At 45.4% G+C, this 27,885-nt stretch overlaps 1 protein-coding gene across 1 annotated transcript; it reads right to left on the reverse strand.

Moving 5' to 3' along the window:
• Positions 1–2,837: 2,837 nt before the first annotated feature.
• PIN1 (peptidylprolyl cis/trans isomerase, NIMA-interacting 1) lies at positions 2,838–27,862 on the reverse strand. The gene is made up of 4 exons (XM_074935151.1): positions 27,760–27,862; positions 24,903–25,103; positions 13,160–13,270; positions 2,838–3,149 (listed from the first exon to the last, which is right to left on the reverse strand). Exons 1-4 carry the CDS (start codon positions 27,815–27,817, stop codon positions 3,040–3,042), a joined length of 480 nt encoding a protein of 159 aa, XP_074791252.1. The 5' UTR covers positions 27,818–27,862; the 3' UTR covers positions 2,838–3,039.
• Between the last annotated feature and the right edge of the window lie 23 nt (positions 27,863–27,885).

A 27,885-nucleotide genomic window follows, 5' to 3' on the forward strand; every position in this document is an offset into this window, starting at 1 on the left:
GGCTCCCTGCAGTTCAACACAGGCTTGAGTCACCTCAGCTCTGTCCACAAAAACAAACTGGGCAAGGAGACTTTCACATTCGCTACCGCCACATGCTACAGCAAGGTTTCTAAGGACAGTCAGACTCAAACTCCAAGATGACAGACAGAACAGGCCCCCAGGCAGAACCCCACCACCACTGCCAGGGAAGAAATTTCTGTTCTCAGACACTTCAGAGCATTTGTTTTTGCTGCTAATGCCACAGCAGGGTCTTAGTGGCAGGAAAGGGGAAGGGCTGGGTCAGATGGTATTTCCCGCTATAGCACCAGGCCATTCAATGGTTCTGCTTTGGAGGCCGTGTCTCAGAATACCCTTCTCCATATACAGCTGAGATCCAGATCAGCAAAACACGAGGGCCCAGCTGGATGAACGCAAAGGAACGGTCAGAGCAGTTCAGACCAGCAGATCATTTAGCCCAGTCTCCAACATGGCCATTACCAACTGCAAGAAACTCTGTAATGGACAATTAGGGAATAATGCACCCAGGGAAGGCTTTTCTCCCCCCTAACACCCACTCAGTTAGTAGCTGGCTTGGATAGCTGCCCTGAAGCACCCAGGTTCCTTATCCCTGCCCTGTATGGATGGGAAGCTCTTTATGGCAGGCCCTAGGCATACAGTACTCCTAGCACTAGGGGGGCAGATACCCAATCATAATAAACAACATCCTACCAACTTTACCTGTGAGTGTTCTCATTATCCATATAAAACATCAAATGCTTTTCGGAATCCCACTAAACTCAATATCTTGTGGCAGAGTTCTTCAGGTCAATATTATGTTTCAAATTCCTTACCAGCTTGCAATCCAGCGCCTGTGTTTCATTAATTATCCCCTCACTCCAGTATTACCAAAAAGGGGTTTTTTTTTTTTGTTTTTTTGTTTTTTTAAAAAAGAAAAGCACCCAATTTGGCCTGCCCTTTCTTTTGGGTATACTTACTAAAACTGCCCTGATCTTTTCAGCCTCTCCCATCTCCAGACTGCTTCTCTTGCTGCTCTACCTTTTGAAAAGGAGACGACAGAGTTGAGACCATGTAATTCACGCTTAAACCTATTACAATTCAGAAACAAAAATCATGACCAAGTCCAGCTTCAGAAAGCATTCAGCTGCCAATGCTTCAGCTAGTTCACCTTTGACCCTGTTTTCATGATATTGCACAGTGGTTTGGGGGTAATTTTCCTTTTATAAGTTCTCACCTGACTGTCACCCCCAACGGAGAGGGTATTTTTTAAAATATGTTGCTATGGAGACTAACTCATCTGATACACAAGAGCCTTCCATTTCCCCAGAATGGCTAGCAAGGGAAAGAGCAGAGACAGAAATTCAAGAAATATTCATTTTCAGACGCCTCTTAGTTTAGGTGATCATCTTAATTGGCTGGAGCTTTTGGGAGATGTCGCCTTTCCTCATTTTTAAACAAGATAGGAATTTTTAAATCACACCAAGGAGTCTGTCTGTAATGGCTGGTTTGATATAAAGAAAAAAACTGCAGATTTACAGAACTGAGAGAAGTTGGGAAACAGTTACTGAATTAGACACTAAAGAGCCTGATGTAGCATTCTTACTCACACGGAGTTGCACCTGACTCCATGATTCCAACAGAACTATGCCCTGGGCAAGGCCCTACTCAACACAGCCACAAGTGGCAGAATCAGGCCCCCCGTTATTTGGTGGCTGTTTGATTTTCTTTCAAGACCCGGAAAAAACAAGTAAGAACAGCTTTGTTTAATATCACTGGAGTTATATTTCCATTTTAAGATCAAACTGGCCAAAGCTGCCTTTACACATGCTGCACAGGGATTTAAAAAAGACCAAAGAGATCTGTACAATCTAAGGAGGAAGGGGAGAAATAATGAATGCCAGAGCTTTGGAAATGTTCAACCGGAGAGGGCTTTATTTTCTGCTTAAGAGAACTGGAACTATACAGCATCTTTGCACTGGACCGAAGCTGGGAAACTTTATCTGGTTTGTTTTTGTTTTGACTAAACATAAGCAATGCAATGTAACTGGAAACAGTGACTTACAGAGATTAAACCACAAGTGGATAAAGAGAAGCTCTGAGAAAACAGTACTCTCTCCACACTGAAAATCCACACTGCAGTCCCTCCTTCCAAATGGCACTGTGATGTCTTAATGGAGTGACCTCATGCTGGAATGGTTAACACAGTATTCTACATACCTCTACACAGCTTAATTGGCTACTGATCTTTCTGTACTGGGAACTACTGGCCATTAACCCCCACTTTGTTTATACTCATCACAAACCAAAAGGCATCTTCAAGTTTTAAGCCCATGCAACGGCAAAGGTGGAAGCTCCAGTTACCATTGTCTGGCAGGACCAACACAACGATCTGCACTGAGCCAGCTACATGAAGGGAAGTTACACAGAGGCACCAGTGACAGGCCTTACCAGCACGGCTCTTTGTGTGGTATCTTAACATCAATTTATAAATGGCTTTGACAGATTGGTTCTACAAACAAAAACTGGGGTGCAGACCGAATGCTGTTTATTCTAGATAAAACGTTTTTTTTTTTTAAAGCAGTGCAGGGATGCGGGGGTGGGACAGAGATTCATTCCATCTTAAACACCAGAGCTCACAAGTCAATTTTGCCACCATCAATGCAGTTCTGTAATAAATACTCTATCTTTAATAAGGTGGATGTGGGAAGCATTGAAGTGTGACCTTTAGCATCGACATGTCTCCTAAACGGAGGAATTGTCAATATAAAACTCAAGTGGCTGTGGCATGCCTGAGAATTTTAACATTCTCTCTGCTTATGAAAGATGCTACCGTCTGTTAGTTTGATTACATTCTCATCCTTGGCTAACCATGCATCTCTACAGGTGGAAACCGTTGTGTCAGGTGCCACGGAAGGTATTGAGATATGAAATGAGGTTTTTTAACTAGATCTATGAAGTTCATTCGGGAGAGTGCAGGGCTGGAGTAGGGTTTCCCCCCCTTTCTTCCCCTTGCCCTTTCCTTTCTACAGGTCACCAGGCACTTCACTCCGTACGTAGAATGATGTGGATCCCTGAATCTGTGAAAACCGGTCCGCTCATCTCACCAGCCCGCAGCGCAAATGAGGCATCTTCAAAAGGTTTCTGCATCTGACCTGCAGAAAGCAGCAATGAGAAAGAGTTCAATTAAGTCAGCAAAGAGTGGAAGACCTTTCTGAGCACACCAGCCTCAAACGAAGGCAGCCTCCAGGCAAGCAACAAAGTCACCAATTAATAGCTTGCAGGGGGTGTTTGTTTCCATCTGTTCCCAGCAGACACTCCACCAATGCACATGACTCAGATTCAGAGCTTTCACTCACACTCCATAAACATCACTGCTGCCAGGAAAAGTGTTTCAGCGAGCTGGGGATTCAAAGGGCAGAGGAAATCTCTGCAGATTCACTGGCACAAGTGGGTGTTAGTCTTTCAGTCTCAGATGCCCTTAAGGCACAGAGAGAGGAGAGATGCGGTGTGCATTACAAGCTGCACTAAATAATTTACAGGATGCATCTGGGTAATGTCATGACCTAGACAGACAGCATGCTGAATGCTCTGGTCTCCATGTCACCAGGCTCCTGACGGTTTATCAATGGAGACCTAGGAAAGCCACAGGTGATGCTGGGATGGCCCCTGTATGAGGGATAATAAGCGGGTGGCCTACAGCAGTTCTGCAGTGGGCTACAAAGGTTCAGTCAGAAGGATTTCAGCCACGAGGGGAGTTATGGGTTCAAGAGGGAACAGGATTTTTGCTCAATTTCCTGGGACACTTTGGAAGTTATAGCAGAGAAACTGCATATCCCAGCTGAAATAACGAGGCTCCACTCTGCCAGCAGATCACAGTCTCACTGTTGGGACTTGCATACCAGATGCCTGCAAAAGGGCAGAGAGCCTCCTGGCATGTAAGGAAACTTCACTCCCTGCACTTAGCACTGACTGCCTTTGCAGTGTTTGCCTTGAGATGCCTGAAGAGGGATAGATCATCTGCTCGCCAGGAACACAACATAAATCTCCTGTAAGTTTATGACCCTTGTCTCAGGGTTTCAAGACAGTGCTGTAGCTTTGGACTCTGCAGCACATTAGGAGATGGCTGCAGAAAGCCTAGAGACAGCATGACAGATGGATCAGCAGCAGTCTCTTTAGGGGGAAAAGGAGCCATTTCAGTGATATACTAATCTCTTTGGGAACTACAGCTTTGCAGCCCCGCACAGGCCATACATCCTGGATGCATCACATGCAGCTGAGGAGCTGCTACAGAATTCATATATTTTACTTTCGGGTCGAAATCCATCCATAGTCATTGCTCTAGCAAGGCAGCAAGATGCCATGGAGGCTAGATTCCTCCCTTCAGGATTAGTCATAACTTCATCCTGATGTCTTACCCTTCAAAAAAGCACTGGTTTTATTACTGAAGTAACTTGATACATAGGACTTCTCAGAATTCTGCATCTCTCCTCAATTTAGTATCTAGAATTTATATTAATTGGTAGGAGAGGCAAACAGTTTGCCTGTCTCACTAATTCTTATTCTAATGACACATTCACAGATAATTAAAACAGCATTATTTCCCCTAGAACTGGGTACTGAAAACCCTTCATCTTAGTTTTTAGTTAATTCTGCTACTAGCACAAGATCTTTACTTCAGACGAGCCCTTGTGTGCCACACCAGAATAATTTTCCTAAAGCAAAAAGCGTCAATTACTTGCAGTTTTTCAAGAAGATAAATTGGAATGTTTTAGCAGTTTCACCTCTGAAGTAACCAGTATTCACAGTTCTAATAAATTATGTTTGCAGCCCAATGACAGCAAGAGGCAAAGATGGAGACTAAGTGTGACATCCCGGGAGTGCAGCAGCCACTTGCAGTTCTAGTGTCATCTAGTGGAGACAGAGTCTTGCAACATATCTTTACTTTCTGCTTAAACCAGGAGAAATCCTTTTCTGTAAGTCACCAAGAACTACAATGAACTGACAGTCTCCAAATGAGCCAAAACTATCAGTCACTGCATCCTAAGATTCATGGGTATTTCATTATATCAGAATCCATAAAATGACAGTGTTCTGCACTGTCAAAAAGGAAACATTTGTTTGAGGGAGGAGGAAAAGTTTCTCACCTTGTGCAGTAACTGGAATTCTTTGAGCTGCGTGGCCTTGTGGGTGCCCTACATTAGCTGTGCATGAGCCCGGCACCTTTGAGCAGAGATTTTTGGTAACTGTTCCTGTTCTGCGGGTGCATGCGCACTACACATCCCCATGCCCTGTACCACGGCTACATGAGTAGGCCCCTACCAAATTCACAGCCATGAAAAACATGTCACAGACCATAAAATCTGGTCTCTCGTGCGCTTTTACTCTATACTATAGAGATTTCATGGGGGAGACGAGTGTTTCTCAAATTGGTGGTCTTGATCCAAAAGGGAATTGCAGGGGGTCACAAGGTGGTGGGGTGGGGTTTGCAGTATTGCCACCCTTACTTCTGCGCTGCCTTCAGAGCTGGGTGGCTGGAGAGCAGCGGCTGTTGACCTGGCACCCAGCTCTGAAGGCGGTGCCTCGCCAGCAGCAGTGCAGAAGTAAGGGCAGCAATACCATACGATGCCACCCTTATTTCTGTACTGCTGATTTCTGAGCTGGGTGGCTGGAGAGGGGCGGCTGCTGACTGAGGGCCCAGCTCTGCAAGCAGTAGCGCAGAAGTAAGGGTGGCAATACCAGACCATCCTCCTTTCTGCACTGCTGCTGGCAGCGGCTCTGCCTTCAGAGCTGGGCTCCCGGCCAGCAGCCGCCCCTCTCCAGCTGCCCAGCGCCCCCGCCAGCAGCAGCGCAGAAGTAAGGGTAGCAGAACCACAAGCCCCCCTACAATAACCTTGCAATCCCCACACAACTCCTTTTAGGGTCATGACCCCTACAATTACAACACCATGAAGTTTCAGATCTAAATAACTGAAATCATGAAATTTATGATTTTTAAAATCCTATGACCGTAAAATTGACCCACATGGACCATGAATTTGGTAGGGCCCTATACATAAGGCTGTGTGGGTGAACCATCCTCAGGTCCTTCTCTACTGGAAAGCCCACAGAGGCAGCTCCGACGCAGAGGGGAGGGGGGAGGGTAGCGAAGCACCCAGGGGGAACACATCTCAAAGAACTCCAGTTACAGCACAAGGTGAGTAACTTCTCCTCCTTTGAGTAGCGTCCCTGTGGGTGCTCCACTTCAGGTGACCCCCTAGCAGTATCACTTCCGGGAGATGGGAGCTTTGGAAGAGAGTCCATCACTAAAAAAAGAACTGCACTGCCTACTGCCGCAATTGATCTTGTGGCATGAATTAGGGAACAGTGGTTGGAAAACGCGTGCGGTGAGGACCATATCGCAGCCCAGCAGATTTCAGCAGCCGGAATGTTTTTGAGTAGAGCTACAGATGTAGAATGTAGTAGAGCATGTAGTCACTCTTAGGAGCGGTATAACCTCAGTGAAGCCATAATAGGCAATAATACATCCAGAGAGCCATTTAGAAAGTCGGATACTCCCTTAGACCTGGCTGCAATAGAAACAGAGTCTAGAAAGTCTCCCTGAATAGTTTCCTCTTAACATCTAATGTATGAAGAGCTGACTCCTCTGTAGACTGATGCAGCTTAGAAAAAACCCAAAAGGTGAGTAGTTTGGTTGATATAAAATTCAGGACACCTTAAGAACTTTGGATGAGGTCCTAAAGATACATTGTTTTTTAAGGAGAAGGTAAAGCCCGTCTCCCCAACCCTTCAAGCAGAAGTGTTGGCCACCAAGGTGGCCATCTTCAGACAGATGTAGCAACAAACATATAGCTAATGGCACAAAGGATTGTTTCATGAGACAGTTAAGAACCAGGCTGAGATCCCAAAGCATTGTAGGGGCTCTAATCTGCAGAAAAAGATTGGTAAGTCCTTTCCGGAATCTTGCTGCACTCAGATGTGCAAATACCAAGAAACCATCTATTTGCACACAGAAAGCTGTAATTGCCACTAAATGAACCTTGACAGAACTCACAGTAAGGCCAGAATTTTTCAATTCCAACAAGTAATCAAAGGTTGAGGAAAGAGGAGACTGGATGGAGAAAGATGGCGCTGGTTACACCAAAGGTTGTAATCTTCTGGGAATGGACAATCATCACTTGACTATTATCTGCTCTGTTCATTCCCTCTGGGGCACCTGGCATTGGCCACTCACTGTCTGAAGACAGGATACTGGGCTTGATGGACCTTTGGTCTGACCTGGTATGGCAGTTATGTACTTCTCCATTTCTGAAGGGAAGTATATTCAATAGATTTCTTTTGGCTATTTAATAGTATCTTTTGTACTTCCAATGAACATGTGGTCTCTAGTCCAAAGAACCACTGAGGAACCAAACTTATAGTTACAGAATCTTCAGATTGGGGTGAAGCGTCTGACCCGCATCCTGAGACAACAGTCAAGGTTTGATAGGGAGCCACCATGGAGGATGAGAAATGAGTTTGATGAGGTAAAGAAACCAAACTTGTCTTGGCCAAGTTGGTGCAAAACAACTTTGCCTTGGTCCTCTCTGATCTTGATAAGGACCTTTAACAGCAATGATGTTGAAGGATATTCATAAAAAAGACCCCCCAAGCTAGGAATATTCTGTTGAGGACTTGAGAGAGTCCAGCTCCCATTCGTAATTTAGGGAGAAACGTCTGCTCAGGTCATCCACCACTGTGTTTTGTATACATGGGAGGTAAGCCACTGAGATGACTATCTGATTGGGTTCTAAAGCGTTCCTGGTTCCTGACCAGTTCCAAAGCGTTATCAGACTGAGGTGGAAAGCATTCCACCCTGCCAACTGATAGAATACATACATGCTATGTAGTCCATCAAGTTCATGATGGACATGTTTTTGAGTAGGGGAAGAAAGTGAAAGCAAGCCTTTCTGACCCTTTTAATGCCAACAGATTGATGTGTAAGCGCTGTTCCTGCTGCTCCTTGGACTGTGTGAGGACCCAAATATGCTTGCCATCCCAAGAAGGAAGTGTCCAATGTTAACATGACTGTAGGGGGATTCTGGCTGAACAGGATTCGTGCACAAACTTTGGGTGGCTCCATCTACCAGGTGAGTGACTGTAGTACCTGACTGGATACAGATACCTGCTTATTGAGACTGCATTTATTGGATACCTATACAGTCCTGAGCCATCCCTGGAGACACTGAAGCTTCAAGCTGGCATTGCGCATCACAAAAACACAAGCTGCCATGTGCTCTAGCAGTTGTAGACACATTCGTGCTACAGCCTGAGGACTGAGGTGCACTCTTTGTATAAAGGTGTTTTTTTGTTTTGTTTTTTTTTACAGCAAGGAACCTGTTGAGAGAGAGAGAACCTCTGCCTATTATCAAATCCAGAAACGCTCCTATTAAAAAAAAAAAATCAATTTACTGAGATTTGTCTGCAGGCCTAAACTTTGGAATAATGAAGTTGCTTGACCTGACGACCATACCTCCTGAAAGGACCAAACTTTGAGCAACCAGTCATCAAGTTAAGGAAAAAAGTTATTCCTAAACAATGGAAGTAGGCAGCTATGACCATCGTGATTTTTGAGAACGCCAACAGGGCAGATGACAGGCTCAAGGATAAGACCTGGTACTGGTAATGACTGATTGAAAGTGAAACAAAAATCTTTTGAGAAGGATGAATCGCTATGTGGAAGTAGCAATCTTTGAGGTCAAGTTTCGCAAACCAGTCCCCTAGTTCCAGGGAGGGAATTATAGCTGCTAGGGACTCCAGCCTGAATTTCAGATGCCTGACACTGTTCAAATGTCTGAGATCTAGTATTGGCCTCCAACCCCTGTTTTTCTTGGATATCAGAAAATCTCTTGATCACTTGCTGGAGGATTCTCTGCACCTTGAAATCTTTAAACCATGATTTGAGAACTTCAATAGCTCAGACATAGGTGAGAGGTTTATTGCAGGAGTGGGTGGGTGAGATTCTGTGGCCTGCATTGTGCAGGAGGTCAGACTAGATGATCATAATGGTCCCTTCTGACCTTAATTTCTATGAATCTTGAATAGAACCCTTTCCCCCATGTTGAAGTAGAATTGGATCTATGGCTCCTAGACTCAGTGATGAGACCTCCTGAGTCAACAACTGCTTGTGAGAGAGGGATCCCTGAACAGGAGTGGGGAGGGGGGTTGGAAGGGCAGGGTGGAAGTAAATTAGACAGTATAATCCAAAGTAATGGCCTCCAATACCCATTTGTCTGATATTATAGCCACCCGTGCTTGATGAAAGAGAGAGAGGCTGTGTCCAAAACTGAGAAAAGAGGGTTGTGTCGTGCAGTTGATTAAACCTGGTCATTGGGTGGTCTGGACTCTTGACCAAACCATCAAAACTGGTGTTTGGATGATGTTGAAAGCTGGGATAAAAGCAGTCACAGTAGTTGCTAACTCTCTTTGAAAACCTCAACCTCTTCGCCCATGGTTCTGGTGGCCTAAGAAAGGCAGAAAACTGATCAGGTGGGATATCTGTGCCATATGAGACTTGCTAAGCTTCCTTTTATTTGCAGGCGTGTATATCCCTAAAGACCTAAGTGCTGCCCTAGAGTCCCTTCGGGTATGAAGCAAGTCATCTGCAAAAAGCTTCTGTCCATTGAAAGGTAAAATTCTCCACAGTGGATTGTACCTTCCATGGAAACCTGGACAACTGAAGCTGGGAAGCCTGCCTCATCAATGCTGTGGTGAAAACAGACAGGGCTGCAGTTTCCGCCGCATCTAGTGAAGCCTGCAGTGACGTTTTTGCCAAAAGGTGACCCTCCTTTATTACGGCGCTGAGCTGTGCTCAAAGTCCCTGCGGTAAACGGTCAATAAAACCGTCACACACCTCATAGTTCAGGTAGTAGCACTCTGACCTCAGTGCCTGGCGGTCAGCTCTCCTGCACCGCAGTGCTGCGGATGAAGAGGTCCTCTGACCGAAGGGGCGGCTTTCTGGGTATGCTGCCAGCCCCCGTCATTGACCGAGTCCACAATCAGAGAGTTTGGTGCTGGATAAGAAAGCAAAAACTCAGAATCAGCCCTCCTGAATGGGGGTGCATGGGGAGGGCAGGCTTTGCTGGAGTTTGCCAGATGCACTTGGCTGGCTCCAGGAGGGCTTTATTAATTGGCAGTACTACCTGTGCTGAGGTAGAGGTGTGCAATATGTCCAGGAGCCTATGATGGGAATCCTGGATTTCTTCCAGGGGAATTTGCAGGGTGTCAGCAATTCGCTTCATTAGGTCCTGGAATTGTCTAAAGTCATCAGCTAATGATGGCAATGGTAGCATGAGTACCTCAGCTGGTGAGGACAATGAGATGTTTGGGGGTGGGGGTAACCTCCTTGTCTGCCCTTGCCTTTTGCTCCTGAAAGGTCTCCTCAGGCTCACAATGGGGAGGCCAGTTGGATGGTACCAGGGAATGGGATATTCTGTGTTCCCTATGCATTGAGGGATTGTTGGTGGTACATGGCCTTACTGGGATCCATAGGCAAATGAGAGACCATACGGTATGGGGGGAGGAATCCAATGCTGGTCATCCCAAGCACTGGAAGGCAGGGGTCTGGTGTCCTGCCTTTGTAGCATCTGCAAGAGGGAATAACATCTCCTGAAATAAATTGGAGCTCCCTGAACAGAAAGCTTGGAGTCCAAGTCAGAATGCTCCTCCACATATTGAATCAGAGGGGACAGTCCCTCCTCATGGATATCCAAAGATGAAGAGGTAGGCCTTCCAGAAACATGAGCAGTCAGCGACCCACCCGACCTCAGTACCAAGTGGCATCCAGAGGTTGCACGGAGCAGAGACCGTGGCTCATTCAGTACCAGAAGTCCTGCAGTACGGGAAGCCCAACAGAATTCAGTACCATCGCCAATGATGTTGAAGAAGCTCTTGTGCGAGACACTGAGGTTGATACTGAGTGGGGTCAAGGATTCCACTGAAGCTGGTCTCTTGGTAGTAGTAGTCTGTTACCAAGCCCTGTATCACTGAGGTATTGGACTTAGTTAAAGTCTTAACGTGCTTCATGGTATCTGAAGTACTTGGAGCCTCACTAGCTCTCTTTTTGGGGCCTGAGGTTTCCGGTGACTGGGTCTTCTTTGATGAGGTACTCTGCTGTTTTGCTCCTCTGATCTCCTCCCTTACACTTGGAACGGGAAAGCTCTTGGTACCAGTGGTGCAGTTATAGGTACCTCAGGCAACAAGAATGCCAGAGACTGGGGTTTTGGTGTCATCTTCCTTTTGGAAGCTCTTGGTGACAGAGCTCTTGATGATGATGAGGCACTGACAGATGTGGAGGGTACCTGTACAGCGGAGTTCTCTGTACCCAGTTCTCTGAAGCCAGTCATAAGGCTTTCTCCATCATTAATTGTCTATGCTTAACTTCCCTGTTCTTACAGGATTTTCCCTTAAAAGAAGAGAATATTTTACAGGTGCTGGGAACAGGAGAGTCTGAGGCAACGAATGCAGTGGGAGTGCCCATAACCAACAAGACAATCACCTTTTAAATCTTAGGGAGACTGGCATCCTCGACAAAAGAAAAAAAGTTGTTCAAACCCCTTACTGGGGGAAAAAGGTTTTTGTTTTTAAAAGAAAAAAGGGGAACAGAAGTTCCAACTATAAAGTGCTAAACCTACTACTACAAAGCACTAACTATGTAGCTAAAAGATTGATGGGGGCGGGGGGGTGTAAATAGACAGCAAACAGGCACATGCTAGACTCCATCTCTGGCCGCAGGCAGCTGAGAAGAAACTGAGGGCGCTTCACCTGCACAGCCCTTTATAGCCTTGGTACAAGGATGCGTAGGGCACATGCACAGACCGAATGGGCACTGCTACCAAAAATCTCCGATCAAAGGTGCAGGGGCGCATGCGTGCCTAAAGTGGAGCACTCACAAGGACAGTACTTGAAGAATCTCTCATTTAACTGCAATATAAATTAGATCCGTATGTGGATATAAAACAATACTTTTTTTATTCTGATAGAACTATGCAGACTTCCTGAGCACTATCTGCTCTAACATACCCTTGCAGCATTGTACATCAGAATAGATTTCTGCTACAAAATTTGTACATTTGCAGCAGGGAAAAAAAATGCGAAATGTTCAGGAACTTGCCTTAAGAACACTCACTCCTCATCCTGCTGTCCTCAACAGTGAGCTTAGGAAAAATGTGGGATTTCCATTGACGGTGACACAGGAGTCCACCGCACTGTTTCAGCTGCAGACAGTTCTCGCTAGACTTCTTCCCTTTGGGTTTGTTCAAGTTTCTGTGACTTTGGAGAACACGTTTTAAAGCCAAAGACAGAAAATGCTGTATTTGCCAGCACCAATTTCCTGATTTACTTCAGCTACAATATGCAACACGGGCACATCTCCTGGCATTTAGGTGGCGTTTTAAAAAAAACAAACCAAACACCATCATTTACAGGATCTCATTGTTTTGTACTTTGTTCTACTCAGTGGAAACTGAATACATGAGCAACTCCAAACAAAATTAAAAATTAAGTGATCATAGGAAAATGAATCTCAGATGATTCAGTTTCACTTGTAAATTTCAAAGGATCTTCCTTATTTCAAGTGTCCTAATAAATCCCCTGTTAATAAGTGATCCGAGAGCAGCTTCTTGTATTTACTCCCCCACCACACAGATCAACATTTCTGAAATGAATTTCCTCACCAGCAGCATTATTTTTGCTTGGCTGAAAATTGCACCCATTTCCCCAATTTGCCATTAACCACCCCCTCACACACACTTTGAGATCAGTGCTTAATTATCTGCCTGTTTTGTCATTAGTTCCATTTACTCATTTCCTCCTTGTTCACAGTTTGTTACGCTAAACAACTGGATTCCCATTCAGCATGGTTGAAAAAAAAAAAAATCTCCCCCAAAGTGAAAGCCAATTTCATAAGGAGCATTTGTGTAACATCCTCTCCTCCTAGAATATCATCATCATAGCTGGATTCCTAATTGGTTTAATGTCTAAGCAGCAAACTACATTTCATGTGCAGCAAGCTCTCCTCGCACACCGATCCATTGTGGGGGAACAGAGGGCATTATTAATCCTCACCCCCTACGGAGGAATTTCAATGTCATTCGTGTAATCTCAGTATTCAATTCATGTCACCTACCTCTCCCAAAAGCACCCAGGTCTCCTCCCGCCTTTGCCGAGCTGCAGTCACTAAACTGGGAAGCGAGGGATTCAAAATCCTCCTCTCCAGATTTAATCTTCTGGATGTATCCTGTTGACACATGTGATAATTCATAGTCAGAGCCAAGAGCCAAGTCAGAGAGCATGCTGGGGAGCAGGGCAGGAGGGAAATATTCATTATGAAAATGGGTAGATAAATCTAGCTTTTGTAAGTTACTGAGACGCATTTCAAGGGATCTGCTTTGCCCCGGTGCCATTTCAAAGAGGTACTTCAGTCTTAGCATCCCCTAATGGTAAGTCTGAACCATGACAGAAGGTCCATAACTCCCAAGAAACTAGCGCAGCACTTCAGGACTTCGCTTTGTGTTCTTTGTGCCCACCATCAGTGGCCTTTTGCTGCACTTAATCCCGGAAGTTCAGGTTGCACTTGCAAGCATGACTGCCACTTTAGCCATGTCTACACGACTGGCATTTACTGAGGCACTGCTAGGTCACGATAGCACCATAGGGTCGAAGTTTCCTACAATGACAAGAGGAGTTTTCCCATCACTGTAGAAACTCCACTTTCCTGAGCAACAGTGGCACTCTTCCATTCACCTTCATGTGTTTGTATTACAATGTAGTGGATCATGTAATTAATGTTTCATGCTTTTCTACAACCTCGGATGCTCTCATAGTATCTTTTACTACTGTGTGCTGTTCTGTGTATCCTAGACAAGAATCCATGACAGTGACTTACACAAGATGTGCAACAAATGGCGAAGCAGCTCCTGTGAAGCCCTAACCTCACTCACTATGCACCGGTCAGTCTAAACTACAAATGCTGGGTTCCCACAGAACCTGTCTCAGCAATTCACATCTCAGACGCCTTTTCACCACCCAGCTAAGACAGTCGTGCATTTTCTGAAGTGCTCTGCACGTAAGAAGTGAGGTTTGCAAACCCTCTTCAATGTAAATCAAGTCAAAACTATAAACTTTCCCCACGACACTGAGAAGCCCTTCTTACCGAAGGCTATTTCCAAGCACCTTTCGATCTTCCTTGTGTATCCTAAGCCGTTTCATCTCTAGTGGCTAAAAAGGGTGGTGGGAAGAGTGGGGTTGAAATGCAGAAATTCACCACCAACGAAAAGAGAAGAACTTTGTACTTAAATCTACAAAAAAGTTTACCCTTGGTAAAAGGCCAAACATGGAAAACTTCAGCCAAATAGGTGGAAGATTTGGAAAGTTAAGGGTGTCCAAAAATGGGGTTATAATGGAAATACTCACAGCCTTAACTGGAAGCTATGTATTACCCTGCCCTCATATCTGTGTAACAAGAAATAACAGAATGTAACTCACCTTTTAGATTGTTCCTTCACATCAGCCACTCAATAACATTTGACTTGTATTTGGGAGAATGGAAGGGTATAACTAACTACTCAGGCATTGAAAACATTTAATCAGAGACAAGCAAAACAGGGTCACACACAGGTACCTGAATTATGCCAGGACATACAGTTCTTGGTGGTACGTTGAAATCAGTCTTGAGTAACAGGCTATGCAGGATTTTAGATTCAAAAAAGAAGTTCATGGAGGATACGTCCATCAACGACTACTAGCCAAGATGGTTGGGGATGCAACCCTCATGTTCTGGGTGTCCTTAGCCTGTGACAGCCAAAAGCTGGGAGTGGACAACACTGGACGGACCACTCGATAATTGCCCGTTCTGTTCATTCCCTCTGAAGCACCTACCATTGGCCAGGGTCAGAAGACAGATTCCTGGGCTAGATGGACCATTGGTCTGACCCAGCATGGCCATTCTTATATCTTAACGCAACCGAACGGGACATTTTGAAGAGCACCGCTGGCATACAGGGTACTACATCACTGCTAAATCAACCAGCACCAGCCTTGCTTTACTTTTTAAATTAGAAGCCATTAGCATTAAGATTAACAAAGGCACCCAACGCCCACCAGTTATTTTTAGGAGAGGCACGTACTGTACGAGCCAAATTTAGTTGAATGCTGACTTTTCAGTGGCAGGAAAGGGCACAAAAACCATGAATGGTACAGAAATAACCCTGTACTGGCCATCACAGGGGGCTGGATTATGGAGGACCCAACAGGTTTCATCTCTGGTACCTAAGACTCTCTGAAGTTAAACTGCTATGATTTGTTTCAGTGTTTATTTAGTTTCACTGGAATGAAGGAGAAATTCCCTCCTGGGCCCACTCTAGCGTTTCCCTCCAGCCAGAGCAGAGACCGTGCCCTGCACTGCATTCTTCCAGGCTCTGCATAGGTTCCAGTGACTCAAGGAAACAGGCTGCCACCATTTCCACTGAGAAGACTACTGCACAAGCTGACAGAAGGATGGTCCAGTGGTTAGGGTGCTAGCCCAGAAGACTTGTGTTCAACTGTCTTCTCCGCCCCAGGCTCCTTGCATGACCCTGAGTAAGTCACTCAGGTCCAATCTTCAAAGGTATTTATATATGCAACTCCCACTGAAGTCAATGGGTGTTAAGTGCCTAAATACTTGTATCTGTGCCTCAGTTTCCACCTGTGAAATGGGGACAACAGCACTGCCCAGCCTCTCAGGAGGCTTGCAAGAATAAGTACTGTAAAGCTTGCAAATACGTACATCTCAGCCACCACAAAATGCCTCCTCTCCTTCCTTTGTCGCCTAGTTATCTTTTATACCCTAGCTGTTTCACACTCCTGCACCTCCCATGTCAGTTTCTGTCTCCCCTTTGCATTTACACCCTTCACATAAATGTTGCAGCCACCCCAGTTGTGATTTGGTGACTGATGATAAAATAAGCATGCGTTTATTTTTTGACAATAATAGCCTAAGTTTAATAGCAGGGCTATTAATACTCAAGGAGTACTGGGGTATTAATGTTACAACAGCATCTAGAACCCCAAATCAGGGCCCCCTTGAGCTAAGTACTGTGCCATGTAGCGAGAGGGGCCCTGCTCCAAAGAGCTTACAGCCTAAATAGACAAAAGAGCATGAGGGGAAGTCAGAGGGTAAGTGACTTCCCGAAGGTCACACAGGTCAGCAGAAGAGGTAGGAGTAGAACACCGATCTCCCAAGTCCCAGTCCAGTGCTTTGCCGTCTGGACCACAGGATGTTAAGTCAAGTTAACAGCATCATATCTGTGTGCGCTTTAAAGAGAGAGAGAGAAAAACCGTGACACACCCCTAAAGAGGGGGAAGCTGAAGGAGGATTAATCAACAGAAGTGTGCCCTCCTCCCGGGAGACCTGTGAAGTGATCATGGCAGGAAGATGAGCACTACCAGCTTGTAGCATTTCAAAACTCAGGAGGTGGTTCTCTCCTTTAGTCGTGAAGGACATCAGCAGGGGACTGGAACAAGTCAGTCTTCAGATTATCTATAATTAGGGAAGGCAAAGTCCTAATGCTCTTTCAGATGATACAGGAGAACACAGATGTTAGAGGGAGAGATTCAGATCTCGTGTGCGCGTTTCTCCACTTGCCTCTCCTGAGGCACCCTGTAGGTGCACATGCCTCAAAGTTGGTGTTGCTACCTACTTAACTTCAAGGGTTCACGTCTAGGAAGAACTTCAGCACCCCAAACAAAGGTGAGGGAGAGCTTCTTACTTCTTTCAAAGTCAGTCAAGCTTTGCTGCCTTCTGGACATCCAGTCTTCCACCTCCAAAGAGAAATGCTGGACACAGCAATTGCTATGAAAGGGGGAAGACTGTGCTTGGTCCAGCCATTATCAGCATGAGCATCCTACCAGTGAAACCCTGCAAGATCTTGGGACCATAAGGCAGGGTAGGTGTGGCAGCTGGATTTTCAATACATACAGCAATTGCTGCTGGTTCTTCTGAAGCATTCTGGGAGAAGCACACAGGAAAAGGAAGAAGTCAATAAATCTCCTGGTTTCAGAAGCTGAAGAGACTAATTGAGGTAATTTACCATTTGGGCACTGTAAACCAGGTGAGAGCACTCACGCTCTGAAAGATGGGCACCTGGACACTAGAGTTCAAGCTGTAGTTGGGCCAGTGGAAGAGCCTTATTTGGGAGACACACAGAGACACCCCTAAATTCATTTAATACTTTGGGGAAATGCTCAGGGACAGAAAAGGGCAATATCAGACGCAACAAAGTTTGAGGAGATAAAAAGTTTTGCTACCACATACTCCAAATATGGCTCCAGAAATGCTCCCTCATTAGCAAATATTTTACAGATGAACTGCATCTGCACAGGAAGCAAATGCCACTCTGACATCTTTGATTTATAGCCTTATACAGGTGCAAATGGTGCTTTATAGTGCACACAGAGAGAAAAAGGGCTTGTAGAGCAATTCAGGTGCAAGAAGCCACGGAGACTCTCAGCAAGGTCAGCACAGGTAGCTCATGGAAGAAGTGGGCTCTGAAATTAGGAAAGTAGGGCCACTTAGCACAGAGGGAATCAGAAGCTGTGGGTGGCAAGAAAACTAGCAAGAGTGGGAGAGGGCAAAGCAATTAGAGGGGAAATAGAGGTGCTTAAGAACAGCAGCAGCTCATGCAGCAACAAGAGCGAAGATGTAAGCAGCAATGGGAGACCTGTAGAGCCTCGATGAATGCAAAGAGTCATGTTGACAGCACCACGCATGAAGAGAGACCATGAAGCAAAATGCAAAAATCCAAGTGTTACTAGAAGGAATGAGCTTATGGAAAGATACCACATTCTTATTCGCAAAAAGAAAAGGAGTACTTGTGGCACCTTAGAGACTAACCAATTTATTTGAGCGTGAGCTACAGCTCACTTCATCGGATGCATACTGTGGAAAGTGTAGAGGATCTTATTATATACACACAAAGCATGAAAAAATACCTCCTCCCACCCCACTCTCCTGCTGGTAATAGCTTATCTAAAGTGATCACTCTCCTTACAATGTGTATGATAATCAAGGTGGGCCATTTCCAGCACAAATCCAGGTTCTCTCACACACACCCCCCACCCCACCCCCCACAAACTCACTCTCCGGCTGTTACTCTGAAACCTGTCACATTCTTATTGGAGTTGGAGTGATTTCTGCCTTGCACGGATGGTCCAGTGGAGTTCAGAGATGTCTTGGCACTTTTGTTGGAATTTTAAGTGTTAGCCATTACATGTGACATCCACCTCTCGTAGCAAGGAGATAGAGGCCTGCCCATATTCAGAGAGGGGAAGACGAGCTTCCTCCTCCAGACCCCAGAACTACCCACAAAAGCCTGTGGCAGCCTTTGCCTTGGATGAGACATTGCAGTAAGCTGCCATGTCATGAAGAAACTAGAGAGAAAAAAAACATCATGGACAACAAGCTAACCAGTCACTGCCAAACAGCTACACCTCGATTTTCCAAAAGACTGTCTGGTTTTGGCGACCCAACCAGTGACAAAAATATATGGTTGATTTTTGTCTTAAGCCAGTATGACTCAGTCTTCTGCTTGGCTAAGTTTTGTCTATTTTTAGGGACTGAAAGAGGATAGCTTGGTTTTTAAATAAAAGAAATCTGTCAAATTAAATCAGATTTCATTCAAGCAGTTCCCAGTACAACAGTCTTCCACTGACTGAAACCGAGCATAAAACACTATTCTTTATTTCTTCAAGTCCTTAGGATTTCCCCACCAATGGTGCATTTTCCCGCCCCTCAACCCCAAAGTTCAGTCAATTGGATCCCTTCAACTGAAGTAATTGCCAGTACCCTACATCTGTGTAATTATGCAAGGAATTTAATTGAGTAGAGAATTGTTTCTGTATCTTTAGCTGGACAAGTACTAACATCAGAACCAGGCCTGTGGGAAAGCTGCCAGAGAGTTGCAGAGAGGAAGAATGGGGGACTGACTTCTGACTACAGCCCTGTGACTATATTTTGAGAGCCAAGGTAGTTTATATTCCTTCTAAGGAATGAATGTGATGATGTGCTTTAACACAAAGAGGCCAGCAGCAATGGGAGTGGTATTGCTAAATTAAAGGGGTATGCATATTTATCCCACCTTCTACTTTGTTTAGGTATGTATTCCTTGGGGGGGGGGGGGGGAGTGGGGGCGGCGGCAAGAGGGCACACAAAGGGAACTGTGTATCAGTTCTGTATTTTATTTAAGGAAGATTAATGCAAGATTATGAGTAAGCCATTTACCCCAAAGAGGCTTGTTGCGTCTCTTGTGCCTCTGGGCAGAAGAGGGTTTGTTTTCACAGCATTTATGTATGCACATTTCAGTGGATGAAAATGAATATTGTTTATCTAATTAAAATAAGCTGCTCCAGCCTAGTGTCAACAGTATATTTGCACAGTACATTTGCTATCAAAATACAGCATTCTTCCAAAATACATATTTGCATCACCCTAGAGTGCATGTTTACTTCCAAGCATCATACTAACCCTGCCGGTAAACGTACCCTATTACCTCCCATTGCACCAACACACACAAGAAGGTTCAGCCTTAATGTGCACACCCATGTTTAAAAAAGTAAAGGCACCTGAGTTAAGAAAGAATCATAAGCTTTAACGTTGAAGTCCCTGAGTAGTCAGTTTCTACCATGACCTTCATGCTGTTAGCAGCTTCTGGAGAATGAAGTTGTCAGAGTGAATTTTACAAGCCTGCAAAGTGAAACTAAATAATTTGGTTATCACAGCTCTGCCAACTGGCTGCCAAGTGGTTAGATGATCTTGTGGTTAAAGCACTAAACTGGGGATCAACTCCTTGTTCTGCCATGGACTCCCTGTGCAACTCTGGCCAAGATCCTTCCTCTCTGTGCCTCAGCTCCCCTGTCTCCAATGGGATTAATAATCCTTCCTTTTACCAACTCTGTCTTGTCTATTTCAGTCAAACTCTTCAAGGCAGGTACTGTCTCTCACGATGTATTTGTGCTGAGCCTGGCACAATGGGCCCTCTAAGCACTGCTATAATACAAATCAAAATATCGGGATTATAACGAAAACTAATTTAACCTACAAATTTTATTCACACATTGTAACTTCCCTAATGGTATAAGATTTTGTAATGCTGGTTTATTCACAAATAATGCATCACCTCTAGCTGTCTTCAATCTATTTTCCTTATTACTCGAAAGAGAATCACAAGCAAGTAAAATGTCCAAAACTAACCAAAGTTCATCGATCTAAAACACTAACCTTTAGCAGGTTCCCTCAGGACAGTAGAATATAACAAAGCATTTTCTTTAAACAAATTCCAATCACCGGTTTATATTGCATAAAACATTGATTCCAGAGTTAAAGATTCTGAAGGAAATATCAGAGACATAACAGCGCACCACAGTCTTGCGTTTTGTTTAGAGAGCAATGTCTGTCGAACAAACGCCTCCCAAGAGATCTCCTTAAACAATTCTGTGCTATAATTATGTTCATCAGGTACAGTACATCTGCTCAAGGAAATTCAGTGACGCCTGACTATTTGTCAGAAATTGTAGTGGAGTTAAGCTATGCATTCATGCAATACATTCTCTAGTGGGTTTTTCTGGTTTGCTTTTTAAAAAAACTTTATAATTTTCTGTCATTTTCAGGAGGATAATACTGGATTGGATCTTTCCAGGTCAACCATATCCATGTGCTATCTCACCTTCCTGGAGCAAGGAAAATGCAGAAACAACTGACATAAAATAATTACGAGTGGATGTTCCTTATGACGTTTGCAGGGAATAGCATTTATCAAGCACAGATGGGAGTGTCGACAAATAGATTTTTTGATCATGCCATTTCATTCTCAGGAGACAAAAATACAATGATAATAAACGTGATGAATGAAAGAATCCCTTCAAAGAATGGCCTTTATCAAGAACACAGCAGGACATTTACATCAAATAAGTTTTAATCACATCTCTCTCGTCCTCAGGCGCCACACAGGGAAAAAGATTGCTAAACATAAAAATTATCTGATAGTGAGGGGACTTCAGTCTCCAGGGCTGTCAATCCTGCACTTTAGTCTAACTCTTAAAAAAAAATCACTTTAAAATAAAAATTACATCCGGCTCTCATACAGAAGATTAAAAAGTCTCTCTCCATAACCTTAATCAGATATTGAAGACTTGCTGTGTCTGAGATAAAGGAGGGCACCCAAACAAAGTTATAAAGACGACTCATTCATTTATTCAGAATAATGTTATTTGGGCTTTTAAGGGGGAGATAACTTATGTGCAGGTCTTCTAACAGCAAAAAGTCTAACTGGTTATAAGGATCTGAAATACCACTTAGTTAACAACGCTCAGGAGAACTTTTCCCTCTTAAATTCACTCTCTCTCACTTGGACCTAAGTTTATGAACACTTGCTCTGTACCATGACAACAGCACTCTTGCTTCTAGTATAGTAAAATCCCATGTATTCAACCCTCCATTATCCAGCTCTCCATATGAGCCAAACAACCAGCACACACAGGTCCAGAAATGGACAATCTCTCCTGTGGCTACTAGATGGCGCTGCAGCCCCACATTTTCCCATTCTCTGGATTATCCCAATTTTTGATTATCCAATCAAGCCCCGATGCCAATTAGATCAGATACATGGGGTTCTGCTGTATCATAGAATCATAGAATATCAGGGTTGGAAGGGACCCCAGAAGGTCATCTAGTCCAACCCCCTGCTTGAAGCAGGACCAATTCCCAGTTAAATCATCCCAGCCAGGGCTTTGTCAAGCCTGACCTTAAAAACCTCTAAGGAAGGAGATTCTACCACCTCCCTAGGTAACGCATTCCAGTGTTTCACCACCCTCTTAGTGAAAAAGTTTTTCCTAATATCCAATCTAAACCTCCCCCATTGCAACTTGAGACCATTACTCCTCGTTCTGTCATCTGCTACCATTGAGAACAGTCTAGAGCCATCCTCTTTGGAACCCCCTTTCAGGTAGTTGAAAGCAGCTATCAAATCCCCCCTCATTCTTCTCTTCCGCAGACTAAACAATCCCAGCTCCCTCAGCCTCTCTTCATAAGTCATGTGCTCTAGACCCCTAATCATTTTTGTTGCCCTTCGCTGGACTCTCTCCAATTTATCCACATCCTTCTTGTAGTGTGGGGCCCAAAACTGGACACAGTACTCCAGATGAGGCCTCACCAGTGTCGAATAGAGGGGAACGATCACATCCCTCGATCTGCTGGCTATGCCCCTACTTATACATCCCAAAATGCCATTGGCCTTCTTGGCAACAAGGGCACACTGTTGACTCATATCCAGCTTCTCGTCCACTGTCACCCCTAGGTCCTTTTCCGCAGAACTGCTGCCTAGCCATTCGGTCCCTAGTCTGTAGCGGTGCATTGGATTCTTCCATCCTAAGTGCAGGACCCTGCACTTATCCTTATTGAACCTCATCAGATTTCTTTTGGCCCAATCCTCCAATTTGTCTAGGTCCTTCTGTATCCTATCCCTCCCCTCCAGCGTATCTACCACTCCTCCCAGTTTAGTATCATCTGCAAATTTGCTGAGAGTGCAATCCACACCATCCTCCAGATCATTTATGAAGATATTGAACAAAAGTTTGCTGTCCTACAAAGTGTCAATTGTCAGTTATTTGGTGTGGTGTGAAATTCCCCCAATGCAAAGAGCAAACAAGACCTAGGCCCCACCTAAATCCTCACCTCTATACAGTTTATTTGAGCATGAGCTTTCGTGAGCTACAGCTCACTTCATCGGATGCATAGCATATCGTGGAAACTGCAGAAGACATTATATACACACAGAGACCATGAAACAAAAAACTTCCTCCCACCCCACTGTCCTGCTGCTAACAGCTTATCTAAAGTGATCATCAAGGAAGGCCATTTCCAGCACAAATCCAGGTATTCTCACCCTTCCCCCCCCCCCCCCCACACACACACAGACGCACATACAAACTCACCAGCAGGAGGGTGAGTTTGTATGTGTGTCTGTGTGTGTGTGGGGGGGGGGGGGGGGAAGGGTGAGAATACCTGGATTTGTGCTGGAAATGGCCTTCCTTGATGATCACTTTAGATAAGCTGTTAGCAGCAGGACAGTGGGGTGGGAGGAAGTTTTGTTTCATGGTCTCTGTGTGTATATAATGTCTTCTGCAGTTTCCACGATATGCTATGCATCCGATGAAGTGAGCTGTAGCTCACGAAAGCTCATGCTCAAATAAACTGGTTAGTCTCTAAGGTGCCACAAGTACTCCTTTTCTTTTTTCTTTTTACGAATACAGACTAACACGGCTGTTACTCTGAAACCTCTATACAGGGGGGCAGCACAAGGCCTACATACTACTGCAGTCTTGCTCTTTGCACAGAGAAGAGTTTCACCCTAAGATAAGTGAATCTACTAGAATTAGTTAATATTTGCAGCCTGGCTGTCAAACATTTCAAATTATTTTTATTTATAAAATTCTCAACTCCATGTGCACAGTTCTAATAAACTTTGCTGTAACACTCCTCATACTCTGCAGTACACAACAGCTGCTTTACTATGCCAGGTTTCAGAGTAGCAGCTGTGTTTGTATACACAAAAAGGAGTACTTGTGGCACCTTAGAGACTAACTAAAATTTGTTAGTCTCCAAGGTGCCACAAGTACTCCTTTTCTTTTTACTATGCCAGTTATAACTAATTAATTAACCTAACTCACAAAGGAGATTTTCCTGAAAAGGTACTAGCATTCTTGGCAGTTAATTCCGCATCTCTTTCAAAACACACTGGGCACCACCTGCTGGTTAGGCTTCAGGGTTACACAGTGTTTGCTGGGGTGATTTTCTTCTCCCCCAGACACTGTCCAATTGTTTTTTTTTTTTTTAATGGAAGCAGGGTCAAGGCTGTTGCGAGTAAAACCTCATTTCTGAGCCCTCCAAAAGCAACAAGAAACTTTACAATAACATAACAGCATGCAGCAGTAACCGTGCTTTACAGCTTCAAAGCACTTTACAAAATGTTAGTCCTCACAACACCCCTGTGAGGTAGGTCAGACTATTTCGCAAATGGGAAACAGGTTAAGGTACTGATCAACAGTCAGGAGGAAGACTCCCACTGACTTCACCCCAGACCCTGACTAACTTGGCCCCAAAGCAATAGGAGAGTCAATGGAGAAGCTGGGATGAGAACCCAGTCTCTAAATGCCAATCCCATGCTCAGTTCACAAGACCAAACCTCACTGACTAAGCAGCATCCCAGTTAAAAGCTACTGCCAGCATTGCAAGAGACAATACGTATGGTGACTTGTCACAACAGACATTAGGAAAGACACAGGATTCCATCCCTCCTGGACCAGTTTAAGGCCACCACACACTGGGAAACCTACTGTGTTGGGAAATGTACTTTTTGTGGATCATCTGAGCAGGATATTTGACTACCCCTGTGCAAATGTTTATGCATATCTCAGGCAGATTCATCAGAATTTATAGAAACTGCATTAGGGCAAATGAAATCTTAAATATAGAAAAAGGAAGATGTTAAAGGAACGTTTGTTTTAGCTTCAAATAATTATTTTATTTTTAATATAAAAATACACATTTACAAAGAAAATACAAACACACCTGTCTGACATGACATTACAAAAACACAAAGAGGGGGTGGGAAAGGGATGGCTCCTACTCTTAGGTCATTTAATCAGGGTCAGTGAATCATACAGCAAAATTGATTCCCCAAGTGGCTGTGCTACACGAAAGTCCATGTTCAAGCCACTTGGCTCAAAAACTTTGCCTTAGAGGGTTCATGCCACTAATAAGCCATTTCTCTCTGCGTGTGTTTTAGGCCCTAACACGACTTTCCCCTTTTCTACCATCAACCTCTCCTGCTTTTACTTGCCATTTATAAGCTCCAGTGCCTCATCTTTGCTCCGTGTGATCTTTTCCTGCCTCCATGATGAGGGCCTTCTGGATTGGTTGTGCTTCACCAAGAGGTGTGAACAGCGCACTTTGGCGGGCTCCCCTTGGCCGTTCTTCCCGCCACCGCTGGGGCGCTCCCACTGGCTGGCATTTGTAATGTGGTTGAAGTAGTACACACGGCCTACAAATAAAAGGGCGGAGAGGGTTAGATTTTAGACGTTCCTTTCAGACTCATGGCATTAACTTCTTGCTTATCAGAAATACAAGACTCTGAATTTCTGCAAATGGGTGAGAATGTGTGGATGTCAGCTCAAATCAGAAACGGGAAACACTCAATATCCCATAATAAGGGGATGCTGCAGCACTGCAGACGTCAATCCTGTCTGTTAAGATTCTCGTCTCTAACAAATAGTCCTAAGAAGAAATAAAGGATAATAAAGGAAGGGGTGGTGTGAGCACAACAGCTCATATACTCTAATCCAGCCTCTTGACATTAACTACCTTTCCAGCTTTGGCAAGTCACTTCAGTCCTGATCCAGTTCTCGTCGTCTCATGTCAAAACTCCCACTGATTTCTACAGAAGCAGGTCCTTAAACCTTCCCAGGATAACCTTTACCACAGGTGAACTGGATAGTTCATATTTGTAAAGTACTAATTATTCTTATGAAAGCAGAAAACATGCCTGCAGCTTTCCGGCATCACATAACAGCAACACACCTGCTGAAGAAGTGAACTCAGACGGAAGAACTCTGCCTGTATTATCCCTGCCGAGGAGCTGAAAGGTGCTGGGTTGCTGGCAAAGAACAAGGAGATTATGTTTTGCTTTACCTCAGCATATATGTGAAATCCCTACACAAGACGGATGAAAGACCTAGATATCAGCAACTCATACCTTACAAACGCATCATAATTTACACATTTCAGGAAAGATGTGGACAAACTGGAAAAAGTCTAGAAAAGCACAACAAAAATGATTAAAGGTCTAAAAACCGTGACCTATGAGGGAAGACTGGAAAAAACTGGGTTTGTCTGGGGACATAACAGTTTTCAAGTAAATAAAAGGTTGTTACAAGATGTAGGGAGAAAAACTGTTCTCCTTAACCTCTGAGGATAAGACAAGAAGCAATGGATGGTTTAGGTTGGATATTAGGAAAAACTTCCGAACTGTCAGGGTGGTTAAGCACTGGAATAAATTGCCTAGAGAGGCTGTGGAATCTCCATCACTGGATTTTTAAGAGCAGGTGAGACAAACACCTGTCAGGGATGGTCTAGATAATACTTAGTCCTGCTAGGAGTGCAGAGGACTGAAATAGAGGACCTTGCAGGGTCCCTTTCAGTCCCACAAGTCTATGATCTTGCAGCTGGAAAACTAAGTAAGAAATCATGTCTTTCTGTGTGTGCTGGGCACTGCACAAACAATGGGGCCCTGGATCCTGGATGTGTCTTTGGGTGCTACCATTAACAAGAAAAACACCCCAATCACAATCAACTGCTCTTTAGAATAAGCAGCAAAATTCTCCTGAAGCAAGCAATCAAGAGGACAGGGAACACCCAGTTGTGAAGCCAAGGCAACGAATACTGTAATCTGGAGATGCTGCAAGCTCCTGCCCTCCAAGCTGGCAGCAGCAGCTCATTCCTGCATGGGCCAGGAATTCACATGGGCCAGTCTGATTTTCTCCATCATTAACCTCCCTCTCTCTAACCCCTTTCAGCCCAAAGGATTTTGAACCAGCAAACCAAGCACACAATGTCAGGCACAGAGCAATGCGGGAAAGGCAACAAGGGGGAAGAGGGAAAGGGAAATTCCAGCCCAAACATACAGGGACCAAACCTCCCATTATAAAACAACTACCATGGGATTGTCAGCATCCTGGCAAACCTATCCTGAACACGATTCAAGTCAGGACCCCGTGCAAGTGCTTTGCCTCTAACCTGCACATTGAGGGTGTCAAGGCATTGCTCCAAACTTGACCCTACCCCACAGCAGAACACACCCCAGTATCCACCCCATCCACACTGGGACCAGCATCCAAGAAAGGCACCTTTCCAGCTTCCACTTCCCTTGCCCACATAGGGACACCCCAGAGCTTCATTCCAGACTTGCCCATCCTCCATAAGGTGAACAAACATGGGACGTCCAGAGCTTGCTCTCTGGCCAGGTGGTCCCATACAATGGGGAAAGCTTATCCCCAAGCAAAGACATGGCAAGATCCCCAGCCTGCCTCACTAGAGCCTCCCCGACCACAGAGAATCACTGATAAAGCCACTTCAACCCTGGCTCTGCTCAGTGCACGCAGCAGGGCACCTACTAACTAAAACCCACCCCCACCCCTCCCCAGCAAGGCCCTCCCCCACAGGAACCAATTACCTGCTCAAAGACCCCAAATAAGGACCAACCAACACCCCGAGGGCATCTCCATGCACGGGAACAACCCCACCCCCACCCCAGACCAGCCCATGGGGACCAAGCAACCGCATCCCCCCAAGACATACACCTGTGGGACCAGCCTTCCACGGCTCTCCCCTCCAGGCCACAACCGCCGCAAGCCCAAACCGTCTGCACCCCAACCCTAGCGGGGCCCGCCCCCCCCATTCCGCGCCCCCCTCAGCCCAGCCCCCCCCCGGCCCAGGCCCCCGCCATTCCTCGCCCCCGCCCCCCCTGCCCAGGCCCAGGCCCCCGCCCGCCCCCGGCCCAGGCGCCCGCCCACCCCCCCATTCCTCGCCCCCCCGGCCCAGGCGCCCGCCGCCCCCCCATTCCTCGCCCCCCCGGCCCAGGCGCCCGCCTCCTCCCCCCAGACCAGCCCCCAGCGCCTGGGCCCCCGCTCGGCCCGCGGTACCTGAGCTGCGGCTCATGCGCTTCTCCCAGCCCGAGGGCAGCTTCTCCTCCTCCGCCATCTTCCCTCCGCCGCGCCCGCTCCGCCTTCCCGCGCCCAACCCCGCCCGGCCACGCCCCCGCCGCCTGG

This window comes from Natator depressus, chromosome 20 (assembly GCF_965152275.1).
Source record: "Natator depressus isolate rNatDep1 chromosome 20, rNatDep2.hap1, whole genome shotgun sequence".
In the NCBI taxonomy this organism is placed as follows: domain Eukaryota; kingdom Metazoa; phylum Chordata; order Testudines; family Cheloniidae; genus Natator; species Natator depressus.